The 16824-nt window shown below is 47.4% G+C and overlaps 1 protein-coding gene and 1 long non-coding RNA gene across 5 annotated transcripts in view; one reads left to right on the top strand and one right to left on the bottom strand.

Annotated features, from left to right (window-relative positions):
• Positions 1–1964: 1964 nt before the first annotated feature.
• LOC307208467 (sodium- and chloride-dependent creatine transporter 1-like) overlaps positions 1965–16824 on the top strand; it is a 29921-nt gene continuing 15061 nt past the window's right edge. Inside the window, exons 1-5 of one of the 4 annotated variants that reach the window (XM_079963060.1) lie at positions 1965–2253; positions 6753–7001; positions 11138–11269; positions 14540–14801; positions 15720–15852. In XM_079963060.1, coding sequence (XP_079819186.1) covers positions 2223–2253; positions 6753–7001; positions 11138–11269; positions 14540–14801; positions 15720–15852 — 807 coding nt within the window. In that variant the 5' untranslated portion in view covers positions 1965–2222. Of the gene's footprint in view, positions 2254–4327; positions 4353–4974; positions 4994–5139; positions 5260–6752; positions 7002–11137; positions 11270–14539; positions 14802–15719; positions 15853–16824 lie in introns of those variants that run through there. The other 3 variants (XM_079963061.1, XM_079963062.1, XM_079963059.1) reach the window with 3 other exon arrangements.
• LOC307209225 overlaps positions 9124–16824 on the bottom strand; it is a 247000-nt gene continuing 239299 nt past the window's right edge. The window contains exon 3 of the long non-coding RNA XR_013835443.1: positions 9124–9637. This is a non-coding gene — a long non-coding RNA (uncharacterized lncRNA). The remainder of the gene's footprint in view (positions 9638–16824) is intronic.

Below are 16824 nucleotides of genomic sequence, written 5' to 3'. Positions count from 1 at the left end.
ACTTTCCATCCTTATAAATCCACTTTCCTTCCACATAATTCCTTCTCGATTTATTTTGAACCCAAAATTTCTCAAATGAAAATATTTGGAGTCTATTACCCCTTTCGTTCAATTAACTCTTGGTAGGCAGAGACATCATTACCTTGATTCAGTTGTTTTAATGTTGCCATTTCCTAACCATTCCCATTCTTTTCCCCAAATTAATCCACAATACTTCTGCACAAATCCCTTCCCACAGGGTCACCGGAAGGCTCAATTCCTTTTAAAATTTGCATGTTGAAAACAGATTGCACTATAGGATGAGAAGCCCCAGCCACCTCTTTTCCTCTTCCTTCTACCACAAAGATACTTTAGATTCAGGTTAAGGTATTTTCCTAAATCAAACCAATCGGACATTTTCTTAATTGTGTTCTGTTTGAAAGCCAGTGTGATAAAGCAGTCAGAATGTTGGACTAGGAGCTGGGAGACCTGGGTTCAAATCCCCATTTGGACATGAAACTCACTGGGTGGCCTTGGGCCGGTCAATGCCTCTCAGCCTAACCTTACAGCATTGTTGTGAGGTTTAAATGAGGAGCAAGGGAACCTCTACCTTGAGCTTATTGGAGAAAAGGCTATAAATGTAATCAATCAATAATACGGTATACTTAGTAATGCTATTCCCTTTATTATTTCACTAAGTTTGCTTTGCTACTCTCTGTCCATTAGAACATTTATATATACTTTCCCACTCCATCGATTGCTTTTCTGACATTTTTAAAGAATCACAGAATTGTAGACTTGGAGGGTCCATGAGGGTCATCTAGTCCAACCCCTGCAATGCAGGAATCTTTTGCCCAACCTGGGGCCAAACCCACCACCCTGAGATTGACAGCCTCCTGCTCTACTGATTAGAGTTATCCCAGCTTCCTCAATATATACATCTACAGACCCAGGGGATATTTAAATAAGTCTTTCTGGGTTGCCCTTTATCAGTGGATTACAAATTATTTGGAATTCTATGTTCTCATCTACACGTTAACCCTATTTCCAAATACCTCACTGTGCAGCGTCGGCTGCTTGGCAAGGTTTATCTGCCTTCCTGATGGCCTGTGGGCTTCTCTTACGCGGCCACCTGAAACCTTAACACTGGCCGTTTCATTTTAAGCAACTGCGGATTTTAGCCACAGGAAGGTAGATTTAGGTAAACAAACTCGCAAAGCTAAGATGATACTTGCGAAAATGCCTGGGTGGGGTGGGAGGAGAGAAAGGACTTCCCCAGAAAGTTTAGGCAGAAATCTACCCGGAAGGAGCCTGTGTAGTTGCACAAACTATTCTGCCCCCCACAAAGAAAGGGTTGCAACAAATGGTTGAGTTACAGATAGGTAGCCGTGTTGGTCTGCCATAGTCAAAACAAAATAAAAAAATTCCTTCCAGTAGCACCTTAAAGACCAACTAAGTTAGTTCTTGGTATGAGCTTTCGTGCGCATGCACACTTCTGAAGAAGTGTATCTGAAGAAGTGTGCATGCACACGAAAGCTCATACCAAGAACTAACTTAGTTGGTCTTTAAGGTGCTACTGGAAGGAATTTTTTTATTTTGTTTTAACAAATGGTTGAGTGAGGAGCCTTGTTTTCGCTTCCTGCTCAGCAACTCGGATCCCCGGCTAGAAAGCGGAACCAAACCTCTGCGCCTGGCTTTGCGCGCCTTTCGCTCCTGCGCTTGCAGAATCCAGGCCCTGCTCTCTCTCTCTCTCTCTCGGGCTCCACCCTGCCCACTGCTGCACCTGCTCGCCTCCATCATCTCCCTGCATTTCCAGGGTACCCGAGCGCCACCCCGGACTCCATCTCCCGACATGCAAGCGGCAGGCCTGATGCCAGCAGCGGCGGGCCAATGAGGCGCGAGCGGGGCGGGGGCCAAACCGGAGTCGCCGCGGCTGCTGCCTTTCTCTGCTGCGCCTCTGCTGCCAAGAGCCAGAAGCCTCGCTGCCGGAGCTGAGCGATGGAGCGTCGTCTCAGCGCTGCCCGCGCCGCCTGGTTCTGAGCTCCAGGCCCTGCCCAGACCCTCGCCCGCCCCAGCCCGTTTCCCTGGTGTAAATCCCCATCAATGAGGTTCTTCCGTCTCACCTTCAAGTGCTTTGTGGATTGCTTCTGAGACCGCGCCGAGATCCCCTCCCAAGACCCGGAGCCAGCTTTCCCGACACCCGACACCCGTCTCAGCCTCCTGCCCGCTAGCCCAGTGTGCCAATGGCTCCAGTGCCCACCGAGACCTGCTCAGGTAAGCGCCGGCTTGGCATCGGGAGTAGGGCCGGCTTGCATTCCGGGGTGGGGGGTTTCTCCCACCTGGCTTCCTGCTGTGGGTGGGCTCAGGTAAGTAGCAGCCCGGCGGCATGCCACCTGCGAAGCATCACTGTGCATCACTGTGAACAGAGCAGCGCCCCGTCTCGACTCCGGACTGAGACTTAGTACAATAGACTCTGCTTTCAAATGCTGCCATCACCGAGCCTCCTGAGATGGATGGGTTCAAGCAGCTGGGCTGTATCCGCCTTTTGCCCCGCCGCCTTGTGCCAGAAGTACGTCCTGTCTCTGCCAACGTGTTCCTGCTCATTGCCTCTCTCTGCCAGGATGCCCTGTGCTTTGCGGCTTTCCGTGCTGTGCCCGGGGCACACACTTTATGTACTTTATGGCTCTCTCCCTTTCTTCATTATTTCCCCCTCTCCTTTGGAAGGCAGGAGTGGCGGCAGGAGGTTTAATCAGAGTTAGGGCTTCTTTTGAATACAGAACCGGGAGGGTGAGTATTCCAGGGGAACTCATGTGGAGTCAATGGGCTATGGACTCAGGGCGTGTAGTCTAAAGCAGCAGCAGCAGCAGCCTCCAGCTTTTTCAGACCCCTTTAACCGGAACGTGCATTTGGAGACCGATTTCTTATTGTTAAATTTCTCTTTATACCACATATTTCTGTGGTGGTGGAGCTGCTGTCCTGTGACCCACCTTTAACCAACAGTGCACTACAGTTGCCATTTGGCACTGAATGCCCACATGTCCCAAGCAGTTATCCCACTTGCGGGTTCCCCATAAGGGGAGTCTGGTTGGCCCCTGGGAAAACAGTGTGCTGGACTAGATGCGCCACTGGCCCTGATCCAGCAGGGTTCTTCTTAGGTTCGTGTAGGCTGGTTCTCCAAGACGAGGGCAGCTGGCAAAAAGAAGAACTTGGAGGTTTCTCTCCATCAGCCCCTTATAAGGCAACAACTCAGCTGGAGCAGAAGGTGTGTGTGTGTGTACATTTGTGTGAGAGAAAACAAGATTGTTTTGTGTGCAACCATCAACCTCCAATCACCTCCTCCCTGCCCTCATTCCTTTTTATTGAGAAAGCATGTGCTCTTCGTAGCATTGCCCAAGAGAATGCCCGTGAGTGGTGCCAACTAAGTGGCTGATCTGTACCCAGGCGAGGGAGGGGGGTAGGCAAAGGGTGTCCACGGCAGCCCCAGCCCCACAAGTGGGGAGGATTAGCTCCGTCACATGCCAGGGCCTTGGATGCATGTTGGCTGTGGGGGGAGGGAAGCCAGACAACGAGGAAAAGGGGCTTTGTGTCTGGGCTGTTGTTTGCTGCTTTGCTCTGCTCACAACTCTTGTCTCTTCCCGGGGGCTTTTTGTTGTTGTTGCTGTTGAAAACGGGTCATCCCCACCCTCCACCCTGGTTTTGCGGAGGCTGCTCAACACAAAAGGAGATTTTCAGGGCTTTCCCCAGGGCGAGGTTGTTTTCTTTGAGGAATTTGGGTTGTCCGTTGAGCGACAGCGAGAGTTACGATGGTGCTGAAAAACACCCTTTCCAGTGCAGACCCCCACGTTTCTCCTATGAGCTTTGTCTCTGGCATGGCACTTCTTTGCTGGCTAGAAGGAAAGGGAGAGGAGCCGGCGAACTCTCTTCGGCTGCGTACACACCACACATTCAAAGCGCAGTCCCCCAAAATCCTGGGAACTGCAGTGGGCCCTGGGAATTATATGCCCAAGAGGTAAAGTGCGGTTCCCACGATTATTTGGGGTGAAATAGTGTGCTTTAAATGTGCTTTGCGTATATGGAGCGTACGCAGCCTTTATTTTCAGTGGCTTCAGAAAGAAAGAAGGAAAAAGGGATCCCACAGATCCCGCAGCTCATTGGGGGTGGGGGAAATGGAAACCACCATGTGCAACAGCACGGTGTACACTTCAGTGTGTGTGTGTGTGTGTGCAAACCCATTGTGAGCGTGATTCCTGATGTGCGGGTTCCTGTGACTCCTTCTGCATGTGTATGAATGTGTGGATTCAGCACCGCTGCCTAGTGGGTGACTCACCACCCTGCATTGTGACGTCGAAACTAGGACTCCAGAATGAGAGAGGGTGGGTTTTTGTGTGTGTTTTCTCTCTCTCTCTCTCCCCCCCCCCCGCCCGCTTTAAAGGGTTTTGCTCATTATATAAAAGGTAGGCCTGGAAAATTCCTGCCTTCGTTAAGCTGCCCAAGTGTATCTGAAGTACTTGGCGCTCGAAGAAACGAGAAAGCAGAGATGGGCCTCAAAGAGCAGGCAGTGATGCCAAGCTAGCTCCTTGGCACAGGCTGAGGCATTGATTTTCCACCTGGGAAACGAGGGCCACTCCTGCCCTGGCCAGGCCAGGGAAGCAAGAGGCTCCATAGCATTAGGGGGAGTCATTTTCCCCACTGCTGGAACCCTCAGGAGAAGGTGCTCTGGTGCTCTTGGTCCTGCTTGTGGGTTTCCCACAGGTTTCTGGTTGGCCACAGTGACAACTATTAACTGTGGCATCTATTAACAGTGATTAGAATCCTTACATCAACTGTAACTCTGTATGAAAAGGATTGGGGCAGGGTTTAGGGTGGTGCACTACCCAGGTGATGCTGCAGCACCCAGATGTTCTAAGGCAGCAGTTAGAGGCACCAAAATGTCACAAGCTGTAGACTTAGTTCAGCTCTCTCTGCTCCACGCGGGACCTGCAATACCTGGATGCAACCACTGCGTCCCTAACAGGTGGGTGTCCAGCCTCTGCTTCATTGCCTCCATCGGAGGAGAGCCCACCCACCTCCCAAGGTGGACTGTTCCATTGTTGAACAGCTTTCGCCAGTTCGTTGCTCCTAACTCTTTTAGCTGAATTCTGCTTCCTGGCAGTTAACACTGGTTGGTTCTGGTCCTGCCCTCTGGAGCGACAGAGAGCAAATTCCTTCCAACTTCTGTGGGGCAGCCTTTTAGATATTCGAAGATGGCCATCATGTCTTGTGGAGTCTTCTCTTCTCCAGGTTATAAACTTACCCAACTTTTTTCAGCCATTCTTCTTTGTTTCCAGGACCCCTTGTGTTTTTCTTGGTCACCCTTTCCACTGACCAATGTCTGTCTTACAATGTGGCACCCAGAACTGTATTTTAGGCACAGTCAGACCAGTGCAGACTAAGAGTAGAACTATTGCTCCTCGTGATCTGTTAATGCAGCCTATGTGAATGCATTCGCTTTTTACGCCGCTGTATCTCACCGCTGGCTCATGCTTAGCTCACAATAATCTAAGATGCTTACCGTATTTTTTTGCTCTATAAGACTCACTTTTTCCCTCCTAAAAAGTAAGGGGAAATGTGTGTGCGTCTTATGGAGCGAATGCAGGCTGCACAGCTATCCCAGAAGCCAGAACAGCAAGAGGGATCGCTGCTTTTGCTGTGCAGCGATCCCTCTTGCTGTTCTGGCTTCTGGGATTCAGAATATTTTTTTTCTTGTTTTCCTCCTCCAAAAACTAGGTGCGTCTTGTGGTCTGGTGCGTCTTATAGAGCGAAAAATACGGTAAATCCTTTCCAGCTGCGTTGATACAAAGCTAGGTCTCTTTTCTCAAACCCACCAACCTCACCCAGCCCCAATCCTGTATTTTTGCTTATTGATTCTTAGTACCTATTTCTATTGAATTTCTATTGCATTTCATCCTGTTGGATTTGGCCCGGCGTTCCAGCCTGCTGAGGTCTCTGACTTTTAGGGCATTAGCTTCTCCTCCGTTCTTTGTGCCATACGCTGATTTGATAAGCTACTCTTTCGCCCAAGCTGTTTATAAAGATGTTTAGCAGCACAGGACCTTAAGCTGTGCGGCACTCCAGACCTTGCTCCAGGCTGATGCAGTGTTATCCATGAGCAACTCGCTGGGTACGGCTGAAGGTTGCTAAGGTATAACTAACCCATAGTAAGTGATCTTGCAAATGACACTCAGGAAAGGGTGAGCTTCCGTGGATCATTAGGTTTCCTCCCTGAAGTCTCTCTCCCAGGGTAAAAGCAAGCGCTGCTGTCCATTTGTATAATGAATAAAAACTAGGCGATTTACAGCCTGCGAAGAAAATAACTACTAAACAAGGACAAGCCACAAAAATGTTACTTTCTTTGATACTAAATTGCTCATGTCTTTTTGTTTATTTGTCGTGCGTTACGTACTGTACTGTTTACTGGTATTTGTATGCCAAAAACGAAACAATACATTTCTGGAAAAGAAAAAGTGGAGGAGTACATTCTTTCAGATGGCTCCTGAACCTTCCAGGTTCTGTTTCTTGCTGAAATTTTAAGTTTCTAGTCCTGTTGGTGGCAGAGATAAATGTGAAAGTTGGGTGGCAAAAAGTAGGAAACCGGAATTAAGGAGATGTGCTCAAAAGGAGGAAGCTCAGGTTAATTTTCCTTTTCAGCCATAGATTGAGATTGTTCAAAAGCTGGCTTGATGCCCTGCACCTACTGACTGATTTGACTAATCCTTTGTTCTTTGCCTCGACAGAGGGCAGTGGGTGCTCAGAGCTGGCTGAGGCAGAGGGTGCCGAGGCGACTGGTGGCACAGCAGAGTCCAGCCATGAAGGGGGAGCTATCACTGCCCCTCTGGTGGTACCCATGGGCCCCGGGAAGCTGCCCGTTCCTGAGCGGGAGACCTGGACCCGGCAGATGGATTTCATCATGTCCTGTGTTGGCTTTGCTGTGGGGCTGGGCAACGTCTGGCGCTTCCCATACCTCTGCTACAAGAATGGAGGAGGTGAGGAGGTGGCCGCACGGGGGACCAGGTTTGGTGGGTGAGAGCGGGTGTCTAAACTGAGCGCGAGAAGACTGCTCTCTGAAAATGGACACACTTTTTTGGAGGAAGAATTTGAACTTGGAGCTGATCTGGGAAGAGGCAGCTTCTATTGACTTGCAAGGAGCAAAATCATCCTGCTGCCCTGTAGTACCTAACCCATTTTTTGCTGCTCCTATGGCCATAACATCAGCTTCCCTATTCTGTGTCCTGTCGCATTTTGTGGGTAGCTTCTTCTGTTCACTTCTGGTTAGCCTGGGTCAATGCAGATGAGAATTTTTTTTCATCCCTAAGTGGCAGAAGACCACCGCAAGTATACAAATATGTGTGAGGTCTGTCAGTAGCAAGTGGTGTGTGGGATTTTTAATTTTTTTATTAATTATTACTTTTATTAGTATTCTCCACACACACACACACACACACACACACACACACACAAACAAACAATGAAAAATAACAAAACACAAAAACAAGCATACAAAAAACCCCACAAATCCAAATCTTACGAATTAATAATATAAACACTAAAAAAGAAAAATAAACATTGACTTCCACCAATCCCATAGCACCTCCTTTACCTCTCATTGTGTCTTCCTGTTTTCCTTATCATCTCTATCCTAGCATCTAGATATAAATCCCTCTTTCTTATCCTTTCACTTCACAAGGTTATTCCAGACTCGGCCAGATTTCTCTCCTCGAATCTTGGCTTTTAAGGTATTCATTTAGGCACTCCCATTCCTTTTTCATTTTACCATGTGCATTTTATCATGTGCTTGAACTTGACACAGAAGCTGCATCGAATCATAGAACTGTTGGAAGGGACCCCAAGGGCTATCTAGTCCAGCCCCCTGCAATGCAGGGATCTCAGCTAAAGCATCCATGACAAATGACCATCCAACCTCTGCTTAGTAAGGAGAGCCCACAACTTCCCGAGGGAGACGGCGAGGAGCATGACAACATTCTCTCTTCTGCCTGTGAATATGCTCACAGCCTAACTAGTTCCATGCACCGTTAGCAGTGTGCTAAGCTACCACTTGGTAAATAATCATGGGGCTATATCCAGCCAAGTTCTGTTCAGAGTAGACCTGTTGAAATTAATGAAGCGAAGTTAGTCACATCTATTAACTTCAGTGGATCTACTCTGAGTAGAACGAGCATCAGCTGCAGCCCCACCTGCCCAGTCAACATATACCCTCGGATTGTGACTTTTGCAGCTGCAAAATTTTGCACCATCCCTGAAATGTGCCTAATCCCTAACCATGCATTATTTCTAATTGGGACCTGGTTAAGTAAGAAAGGCTGGAGACAAACAGTCATTTTTAAGAGGTAAGAAAGTGACTCGATTGACTTTATCCCACTGTCAGATCTGGAAACTTTTTTTTTTTAAAAAAACCCACTCTACAAAATCCTTTTATCAGAGAAGAAAAAAGTGAGACACATGCATATACTTTTGAGCAAAACTCTTTCTTTCAAATTGCTTCTAACTCTCCAAGAATTGCCAGGCTCTGGCCCAGAGATGGGAAACCTCTGCTTCTCCAGTTGTTACAGGACTCAAGCAGCCCTGACCAGCATGACCAGTCAAAGCTGATCGGAGCAGTAGTGGTTCCTCTAGCCTGACATCCCTCTTTTTCCTGAGAACCTTACTTTTCATTCCATGTGGAAATGGAAAACTGGGATAACTCTGCACATTCTCAGAGGCATCAGTCTGTATTGTTGCTCTGCTTCTCTTAGACCCAGTGCTGAAATCAGATTCCTTAGCTGAGCCTTCTGATTCAGTCCTGGATTCTGAATTGCGGTGCTCCTGCTCCTTTCTGCTCTTATTCCTCCATGTGGGACCTTAATGGCTTTCCTTCCGTCCTGTACTCACTCTCGTGGCCACTGGGAAAAGCATAACCCACATACCCAGCTGAGGAAGTGTGTGTGCAGCATCACATGATGTTCCAGAGGGTGGGAAGGAGGGGAAAGCGAAGGAGCTGCTGTGGTCACTCATTGGCTTCTCAAACCTTAGCCGGGTGGGAAGATTAGTCTCGGTTCATTGAGACCAGATGAGCGAACCGGAATCCTCTGACCGGCATTGGCAGATTTTGCAAGCGGATTCTGTGCTGCCGAGCCGAACGGTCTGGGATGCTTTTCTTTCAAAATGTTTTGTAACACAAGAAAGAGGGGGAAAACACGGCAGTGTCTGAAAGTATAGCAGGCATCCCTACCCACAGATGCAAAACTGCTATGGAAATCTTCAGATGAATCATTCTGTGCCCCCGCTGATTTATTCGATCCACGTAGTGAGCAACGCAATTCAAACTGGGTTTATGTATAACCTGCATTGAAAATAGCCAATGGGGGGAATAACATAGAGGAGATAAAATCAAGGCCATGTGACTACAGAACTAGCAGAGTGAAACAAACCACCTTTAAAGGCCGCTGGGTCCGTGGATGTTAGCCATGGGGAATTCACTTGAAAACGGAGCAGTATAAATACTGGGTCCCAGGCCTTGTCCACTGGTTTGTGTCCATAGGATTCAGTTTCTAGGACACAGAAGCAGATGCTCAAGAAAGGATTGCTTGCAGTGGATGCCAGGGAATGCCTTCAGTGCTAGAAGCTCACATGCAAACAGGGCTCCTCCTGTCAACCTGTTTGTTGAGCATTCATCCCGATTTTGCTTGCAGAAAGCTTACCTGGAGGTGGTTAGATGATGACTGGTCCTTAGAAAGCCAGTGTGGTGTAGTGGTTAGGAGCAGTAGACTTGTAATCTGGTGAACCGGGTTCGCGTCTCCGCTCCTCCACATGCAGCTGCTGGGTGACCTTGGGCTAGTCACACATCTCTGAAGTCTCTCAGCCTCACTCACCTCACAGAGTGTTTGTTGTGGGGGAGGAAGGGAAAAGGAGAATGTGAGCCGCTTTGAGACTCCTTCGGGTAGTGATAAAGCGGGATATCAAATCCAAACTCTTCTTCTTCTTACTGAGACTTTGTTCTGGCGGGTTGATTGATTGGAAGTATTTGTAACATGCTCTCCGTTGAATATTTTCAATCCCAGAGCAGGGAAGAAGCAAAAACCAACAAGTAAGGATATACACTGGGGAAATAACAATATACAAAATTACATATATATTTTTAAGAATTCTTGACATTGTTTTTAGAATGGGTAAAGCAGGTTTTACTGTTTTTAGAGTTTCTTTGTTTTCAGAACCTGCGTTTGTGTGTCTTGTATGCTGCTTCTGATGGCTTCGTGCTGTAAAACTGAGCCTTACTTAGCTTGAGGGCAGGGAATCTTCTTTGCCTACAGAAGGTCTCAGATTCAATATTTTGTGCATCCTCGTAGGACATTTTCCTTTTGTCTGGAATGCTGGAGAACTGCTGCAAATTAGTGTTGACAGTGCTGGGCTAGAGAGGTTAGATAGATGCTCCTAAATGTACAAGAACCCATTGCAGAAGTAAGCAGGAGCTAGGGATCAACATCCCCACCCCAGCCTGAATAGCAAGTTGGTGAACAACAAGGGAGAGAAAGCCGTGATTCCTGCATTACAGGGGTTGGACTAGATGACCCTTGGGGTCCCTCCCAACCCTATAATTCTATGGAAATGGGGAAGACTCTCAGGATCTGACTCCTTTGGATCCACAGTTCTCCTAGCATCCGTATGAAACTGCTGAGCCAGACCAGCTACTTTTTATTTAATTTATTCATTTAATTGGGTTGTTTCCCTTCACTGTTCTGTACAATTTATACTCAAACCAGCTCACCAAAAATAAACCCTCTAAAAATATCTTAACAATGAGATGATTTAAAAGCGGGGGTGGGGGTGGGGGAATGGCACAGTTTATGTGCAATTAAGATGACAGCAGCAGAGAGCGAAAGATTCAAAACAGAGCAGAAGACTAACCATGGCTACTCGGAAGGAGGCTTACTCCTAGATAAGTGGGGATAGGAGTATGGTCCTCTATGCAGGCATCAAACACACACAAAAAGAGAGTGAGGATGACAGAACTGTCCTGGGAGGGGTTTCCAGAGTTTTAAGGGGTCACCACCAAAAAGGCCCCGTCTCTCATACCCCTCCGCAGTGCTTCTAACAGCGACAGGGCTGACTCCCGATTTCTGCACAGGTGTGTTCCTGATTCCGTATCTACTAATCGTCTTTGTCGGAGGGATCCCCGTCTTCTTCCTGGAGGTGGCCCTTGGGCAGTTTATGAAGCAAGGTGGGATCTCTGCCTGGAACATCGCCCCACTCTTCAAAGGTAAAAAGTCTTGGAATGTGAACCGCATAATAAGCAGCTATGCTTAGGAGCCACTTAGGAGTTGCTGCCAGGGAAAAGGCATATTCTCAGGGCCGGCTTCAGGCTTTTGAGTGCACTAGGCCCAAGAGATACCTGCAGTGTGCCTACCTCCTTGCTTCTGGGCCCAATCCATACAGCCCTGCAGAGGGAGAGAGCCCATGGGGAGCAGTGGGGCCCCTTAAAGTGGTGTGGCCTCTGCAGGGGCCCAACACTGGCCTTAGGTAGCTCAAGAGAGTTTCCTAGCAGAGCACAGGTTTTTCCATTTGTGCTCTGTGGGTCCCCAACGTGACATAGAGGCGTATTAGGGGTTCAATAACAATAGACATCTTTGCTTGAAATAATGTCGCCCTTCCTGACCAACTTACCCCCTCCCCCCAAAAACATTCAGATTTAGGAAAACGTCAAGGGCTCTAAGAATGTGCTCTCATGTAACCTGGGGCATGGCTTGAATTATATAGGGGCTGGGTGGAAGGCTGCCCCCTTTTGTGGCTGCCCACCGCTCAGCCAGGCCCATGCAGACTGTGGGGCGCAATTGGGAACACTTGCCTCGGGCCTTAGAGGGCTAAGCTGGCCGGGGGACTCCAGCAGGGACCATCTGCTTTTTTGAGTTTATAACAAGACTCCCAGACAAGCTCCTGTCTTTCAAAGGTTATGAGGCAGTTACAGTTTGCAGGGGGAGTCTGTGAAGTGTGGATTTCAGCAAGCCTTCCTGTGCATCATTTGAGCCCTGCTGAGCAGCTCAAACAAGGCTTGCCCTTCAGGGAAGAAGACCCCAAATCGACTTGTCTGCATGGGGATTCCATGGTGGATGCCTGGCTGGGGGTGGGGGCTCGTTGGTTCAATGTGGAAACTCCTCCCTGGAAGGCCTGGCAACCATTTTGACAGGCCAAGGATGAGGAAACATCAGTGGCGCTTCAAATGTTGCACTGCACCTCCCTCCAACTCTGAACATGGGCCGGTGGCTGGCTGGGGCCGATGGGGGCTGGAGTGCAACCAGACTACCTCTGTGCTTGCTGTGGAAGAACTAGCACAGCCCTGAAAAGGAGCAGCAGAGAGGGCTCCCTGAGGGCCTTTACTAAGCAGTTGCTTGGAGGATGGACTCCTCCCTTTGATTTGATGGAGAGCGTGGGGTGGGGGCTGCGTATGTAGACACAGGACTGAGTCTGCCTGTCAGTGGAGAATCCCCTTTTGCTACCACCAATTTTGTCAATTCTCAATAATAGCCACCAGCGATTCCCCACCCCTCCAATGTTGCATCGTGCATTATTATTATTAAATTTTATTTATACCCTGCCCTCCCCAGCCAAGACCGGGCTCAGGGCGGCTAACACCAAATATAAAAACAATTGATTGAAATACAGCTTAAAAAACAGGATTAAAATGCAACATTAAAATGCAGCCTCATTTCAGTGGAAACTCAATCAAAAACTTTTGGGGGGATGAAAACGACAAGTCTTCACCAAAGCTAACTATCCAGACTGGGCCTACAGAGCTGGGCCTACACCAGCAAGCAAGGCAGCTTCCCAGACATATAGATAAGGCTACACTAGCACACCGGGTTTTTTGGGAGAGGGGCAGGAGATGGACATGGCAGATGAGGCGAAAGGGCTGGCAGCAACGGCTGTGCAATCGGTAAATGTGTTTTGACGCATGGCCTGAAATGCCTCATATCCAGCCCTCTACGTACATTAGCAGTCAGGGTAACGTGGGGCTACCGCAAGGCTGTGAGGATTCTGCCAACACATTGAATAATGTATTGGATGAAGAATTCAGAGCAAGTTTTAAAGCCCTTAAGGTTATTTCAGGACGTGGTGCCGGGAAGCTTGAAAGCGTGTGGGCCATGTCTCTTGTGATAGCTCAGAATCTGGACTGGGGGCTGAATGAGGAGCCGGGGCTTTGACAGAGTCTTGTCCTCCCCCTTGCCTTGCAGAATAAAGTGTGCAGAAAAGGTAAATGGATGCTTCATTTGTATATGAAGACACACCTCTTTGTCCTGGCTTTTGACACATGAGATTGTTGGCTATTTGCAGATTAGTTGCACTGCAGAAAGCTTCCTGGGGAGGCCACATATTCAAGAAACGCAAAATAACTTTAGCTCGGTTTTAATAACAAAAACAAAAACTCCTTTTACATTAATTGTATCAATAAGCATGACCCATTCCCCAACCCAACCACCAGGGTACTGAGAGAGCTAGGTGCTGCTCTTTATATACTATACCCAACAGCTTAATTAACATAATTTAACAGCACCTTCTATACTGCTTCACAGCTGTAAAACTGGGTCACGTTATTTGCTCTGGCCCTTAAAGAAATACACATCTTGTGGAACAATAATGAACCTTCAAATTTAAAGAGACCATTCAACAGAGATAATTTATTTTCGGGACCCACCTTATTTCTGTGAGTGACAGAAAGTTGCTTTAAACTGTTTTTAAAAGTTGTGTTTTAATTGTAGTAACACCCTGGGACCTTAGCGCGAAGGGCAGGCAATGAATAACAGCACCAACAACATGTAGGCTATACAGCTGAGTTTCCCATGGTGCAGAATCTAGATTTCCCTGGCACAGATCTCTGCTCCCCCAGTAGAGTCTATGCCGCCTTTGCTATCAGCTATGCAGCTCAGACAGAAAGTTGTCATGGAAGAAGAAGGTGGAGTTGGGCAGGGCTTAGGCCTAGTCTTCGCATGTAGCACAGTGAGGTTGTGGGTGTTGGAAGTGCCAGAACGGACTGTAGCTCAGTGGCACCCAAAAGGTACCAGGTTTAATCCCTGACGTATCCAAGTCTGATACCTGGGGATGTGGCCTGCCTGAAATTCGGGAGAGCGGCTGCCAGTCAGTGTGGACAGTACTGAGGCAGATGCACCAACGATCTGAATTTGGTGCAAGGCAGCTCTCAATGGATCTGAGGCTGTCAGTGAGGGGCCACCCCACTTCCTTATTTTTTTTAAAAAAAACCAAAAAACCAGGAGATGGAAAACAGTGCTTATTTTCTATTTGCAGGGAGGTCTTCCCTTTCCTTTCACGTAAGGGAGCATTCAAGATATGATCTCTCACCTGGAAGGTAAAGTGGTACATTCTGCTCTACCAGGCTGGGACTCTACCACTTCATTCTCACTGCATGCCCAAGCCAGGTCTTGGTGGGAATTGAACATGCTGCCCTTCCCTCAGGAAGAACCGCATGACTCCTCCACTTTCCCCTGAGCCAGCCTCTGACCATCTCGTTTCTCCCTAGGCCTGGGCCTGGCCTCTATGGTCATTGTCTTCTTCTGCAACTCTTACTACATCATGATCCTCGTCTGGGGCCTTTTCTACCTGGTGCACTCGCTGACGGAAACCCTGCCCTGGGCCACCTGCGGCCACTCCTGGAACACACCCCAGTGCACGGAGCTCTTTGGCCTGGGCGGCTGTGACAACAACAGCACCAACAACAACAGCACTGCCAGAAACTGCAGCAACCTGGCTGACCAGCGTTCACCCATCATAGAGTTCTGGGAGTGAGTGGGTGCTAGTTCCCTAAAGGGATATCTGGATGTCAGTCTCTTGGGGGGGGCGGAGCGGTGTGGGGCCTGCAGGAAAGGTTCCTGAATTCACAGGGTCAGGTGGGGACGAATGAGGGGAGACCGGAAAGAGAGGGAGAGGAATGGTTCAGACAAGAAGGGGGTCCTACACATTTTGGCACCTGAGGTGGAAAATTCAAAGAGTGCTTTCCAGGGTGATTAATAAAAAGACAGTATATGATTTATATACATTGATTATTTACTAATATTGTTTATTCCTCACCTTCCGCACACATTTCAAGGTGATGTACAAAATATAATTTAAAAAAGCTTTAAAAATAGCCCAGAAAATAACAGCGGATAAATTTAAAAACAACACAAAGAAGACACCCATTGCGGGGACCCTTTTTTAAATATTATATCAATTATATTTACAAAAATTATTGACTATTTGCTGCCTTTTAATGGTACCCGAAATCTGTCTGAAGTGAGGTGCTTCATTTAGTTAGTTAGTTAGTTGTTTGTTTAAATTGTTTATAACTCACTTAATATTTTGAATAGTCGTTTAGTTGTGTCTGGCTCTTCGTGACCCCATGGACCAGAGCACGCCAGGCACTTCTGTCTTCCACTGCCTCCCGCAGTTTGTTCAGACTTGTGTTGGTAGCTTCGAGAACACTGTCCAACCATCTCGTCCTCTGTCGTCCCCTTCTCCTTGTGCCCTCCATCTTTCCCAATATCAGGGTCTTTTCTAGGGAGTCTTCTCTTCTCATGAGGTGGCCAAAGTATTAAGCAATGCCTAATGGTAGAGTCAGCACTAGATAAGGACAGGGGCAAATGGTTTTTCTTCTCGTCCTCCTCATGCTCAAGCTGTGGCCCCTGCTAATTTCCCTCTCCACTTCCTCACCCACCTCTTAGGAACAAGGTGCTGCGGATTTCGGGGGATCTGGCTGAACCAGGAGAGCTCAGCTGGCAGCTGATCCTCTGCCTGCTCACGACTTGGGTCATTGTCTATTTCTGCATCTGGAAGGGGGTCAAGTCAACTGGGAAGGTAATGGATCTTTCTTTAAAAGTGTATGTCCATGTTACTGTGGGGGACAGTATAAAAAAGTTGGTTATGGCATCAGGGCAGGACTTTAGGGCAGATGCTCAGGACTATGCTCATTAGGACAGCGCCCCAAATGTAGCAGGGCTGCCATAACACATTTTGAAGTAAACAATACACAATACCACCTAAAGCAGCCTCAGGTGGGGAGCCTCAGGCACCTGGGGGGGCTGAATGTGCCCATCCAGGCATCTCAATCTGACCATCAAAACTCACCAGCCATGCAGTCTGCCCTCTGTGAGTGCTTTTGGCTGCCTGGATTATGCCCTTGAATAGTGCTAATGCCTGCTTGGGGTTTTTTAAAAATAAGATTTCATTACAGTTTTTTCATTCTACAATAAGTTAAAAGAAAATAATGTAAATAAAAACAAAAACAGAGAAAGAGAAAATAAAACACCAAAGGAAAACCAAAAAAATAAAAGGGAGAAAAAGAGGGAAAGACTTCCACTTTTCCACCTGTCAGTTACATAAAAGAAATTATTCAAAATACTTTTTGGAGCTGGCCGACCTGGCTGGAAGAATCCGCGAACAGAAAGAGGAGGAGTACCAAGAAGAATGGAAGAGATTTAAGGAGTATTTAGTTAAATATTCTAAGATAACATAAGTAGAACTATTTGTAAATACCAAATTGGCTTAGGAGTTACATATGTTAAATTGCATAACACTATGGATAGAAGTGAAAATGAAAAGAAAGAATGATGTTAATTGACTAAGTTAATTTTATTTGAAAATAGTACTGGAAAACTGCTACAATGAGTTACATGGAAATTCAGCTAGGGGGATTTGAGGAAGTCATCTAACAATGAAATCAAAAGTGGGATCATAATAGCTAGGATAAATGTATGTTTGTTTGTCTTTTTTACATTGTAATGTGTTTCTTTTATGTTTGCTATAAATTTGGAAAACCAATAAAAAAAA

The sequence above is a fragment of the Podarcis cretensis genome (assembly GCF_951804945.1).
Source record: "Podarcis cretensis genome assembly, chromosome: 2".
Classification (NCBI taxonomy): domain Eukaryota; kingdom Metazoa; phylum Chordata; class Lepidosauria; order Squamata; family Lacertidae; genus Podarcis; species Podarcis cretensis.
This window is presented reverse-complemented; position numbering and strand designations above follow the sequence as displayed.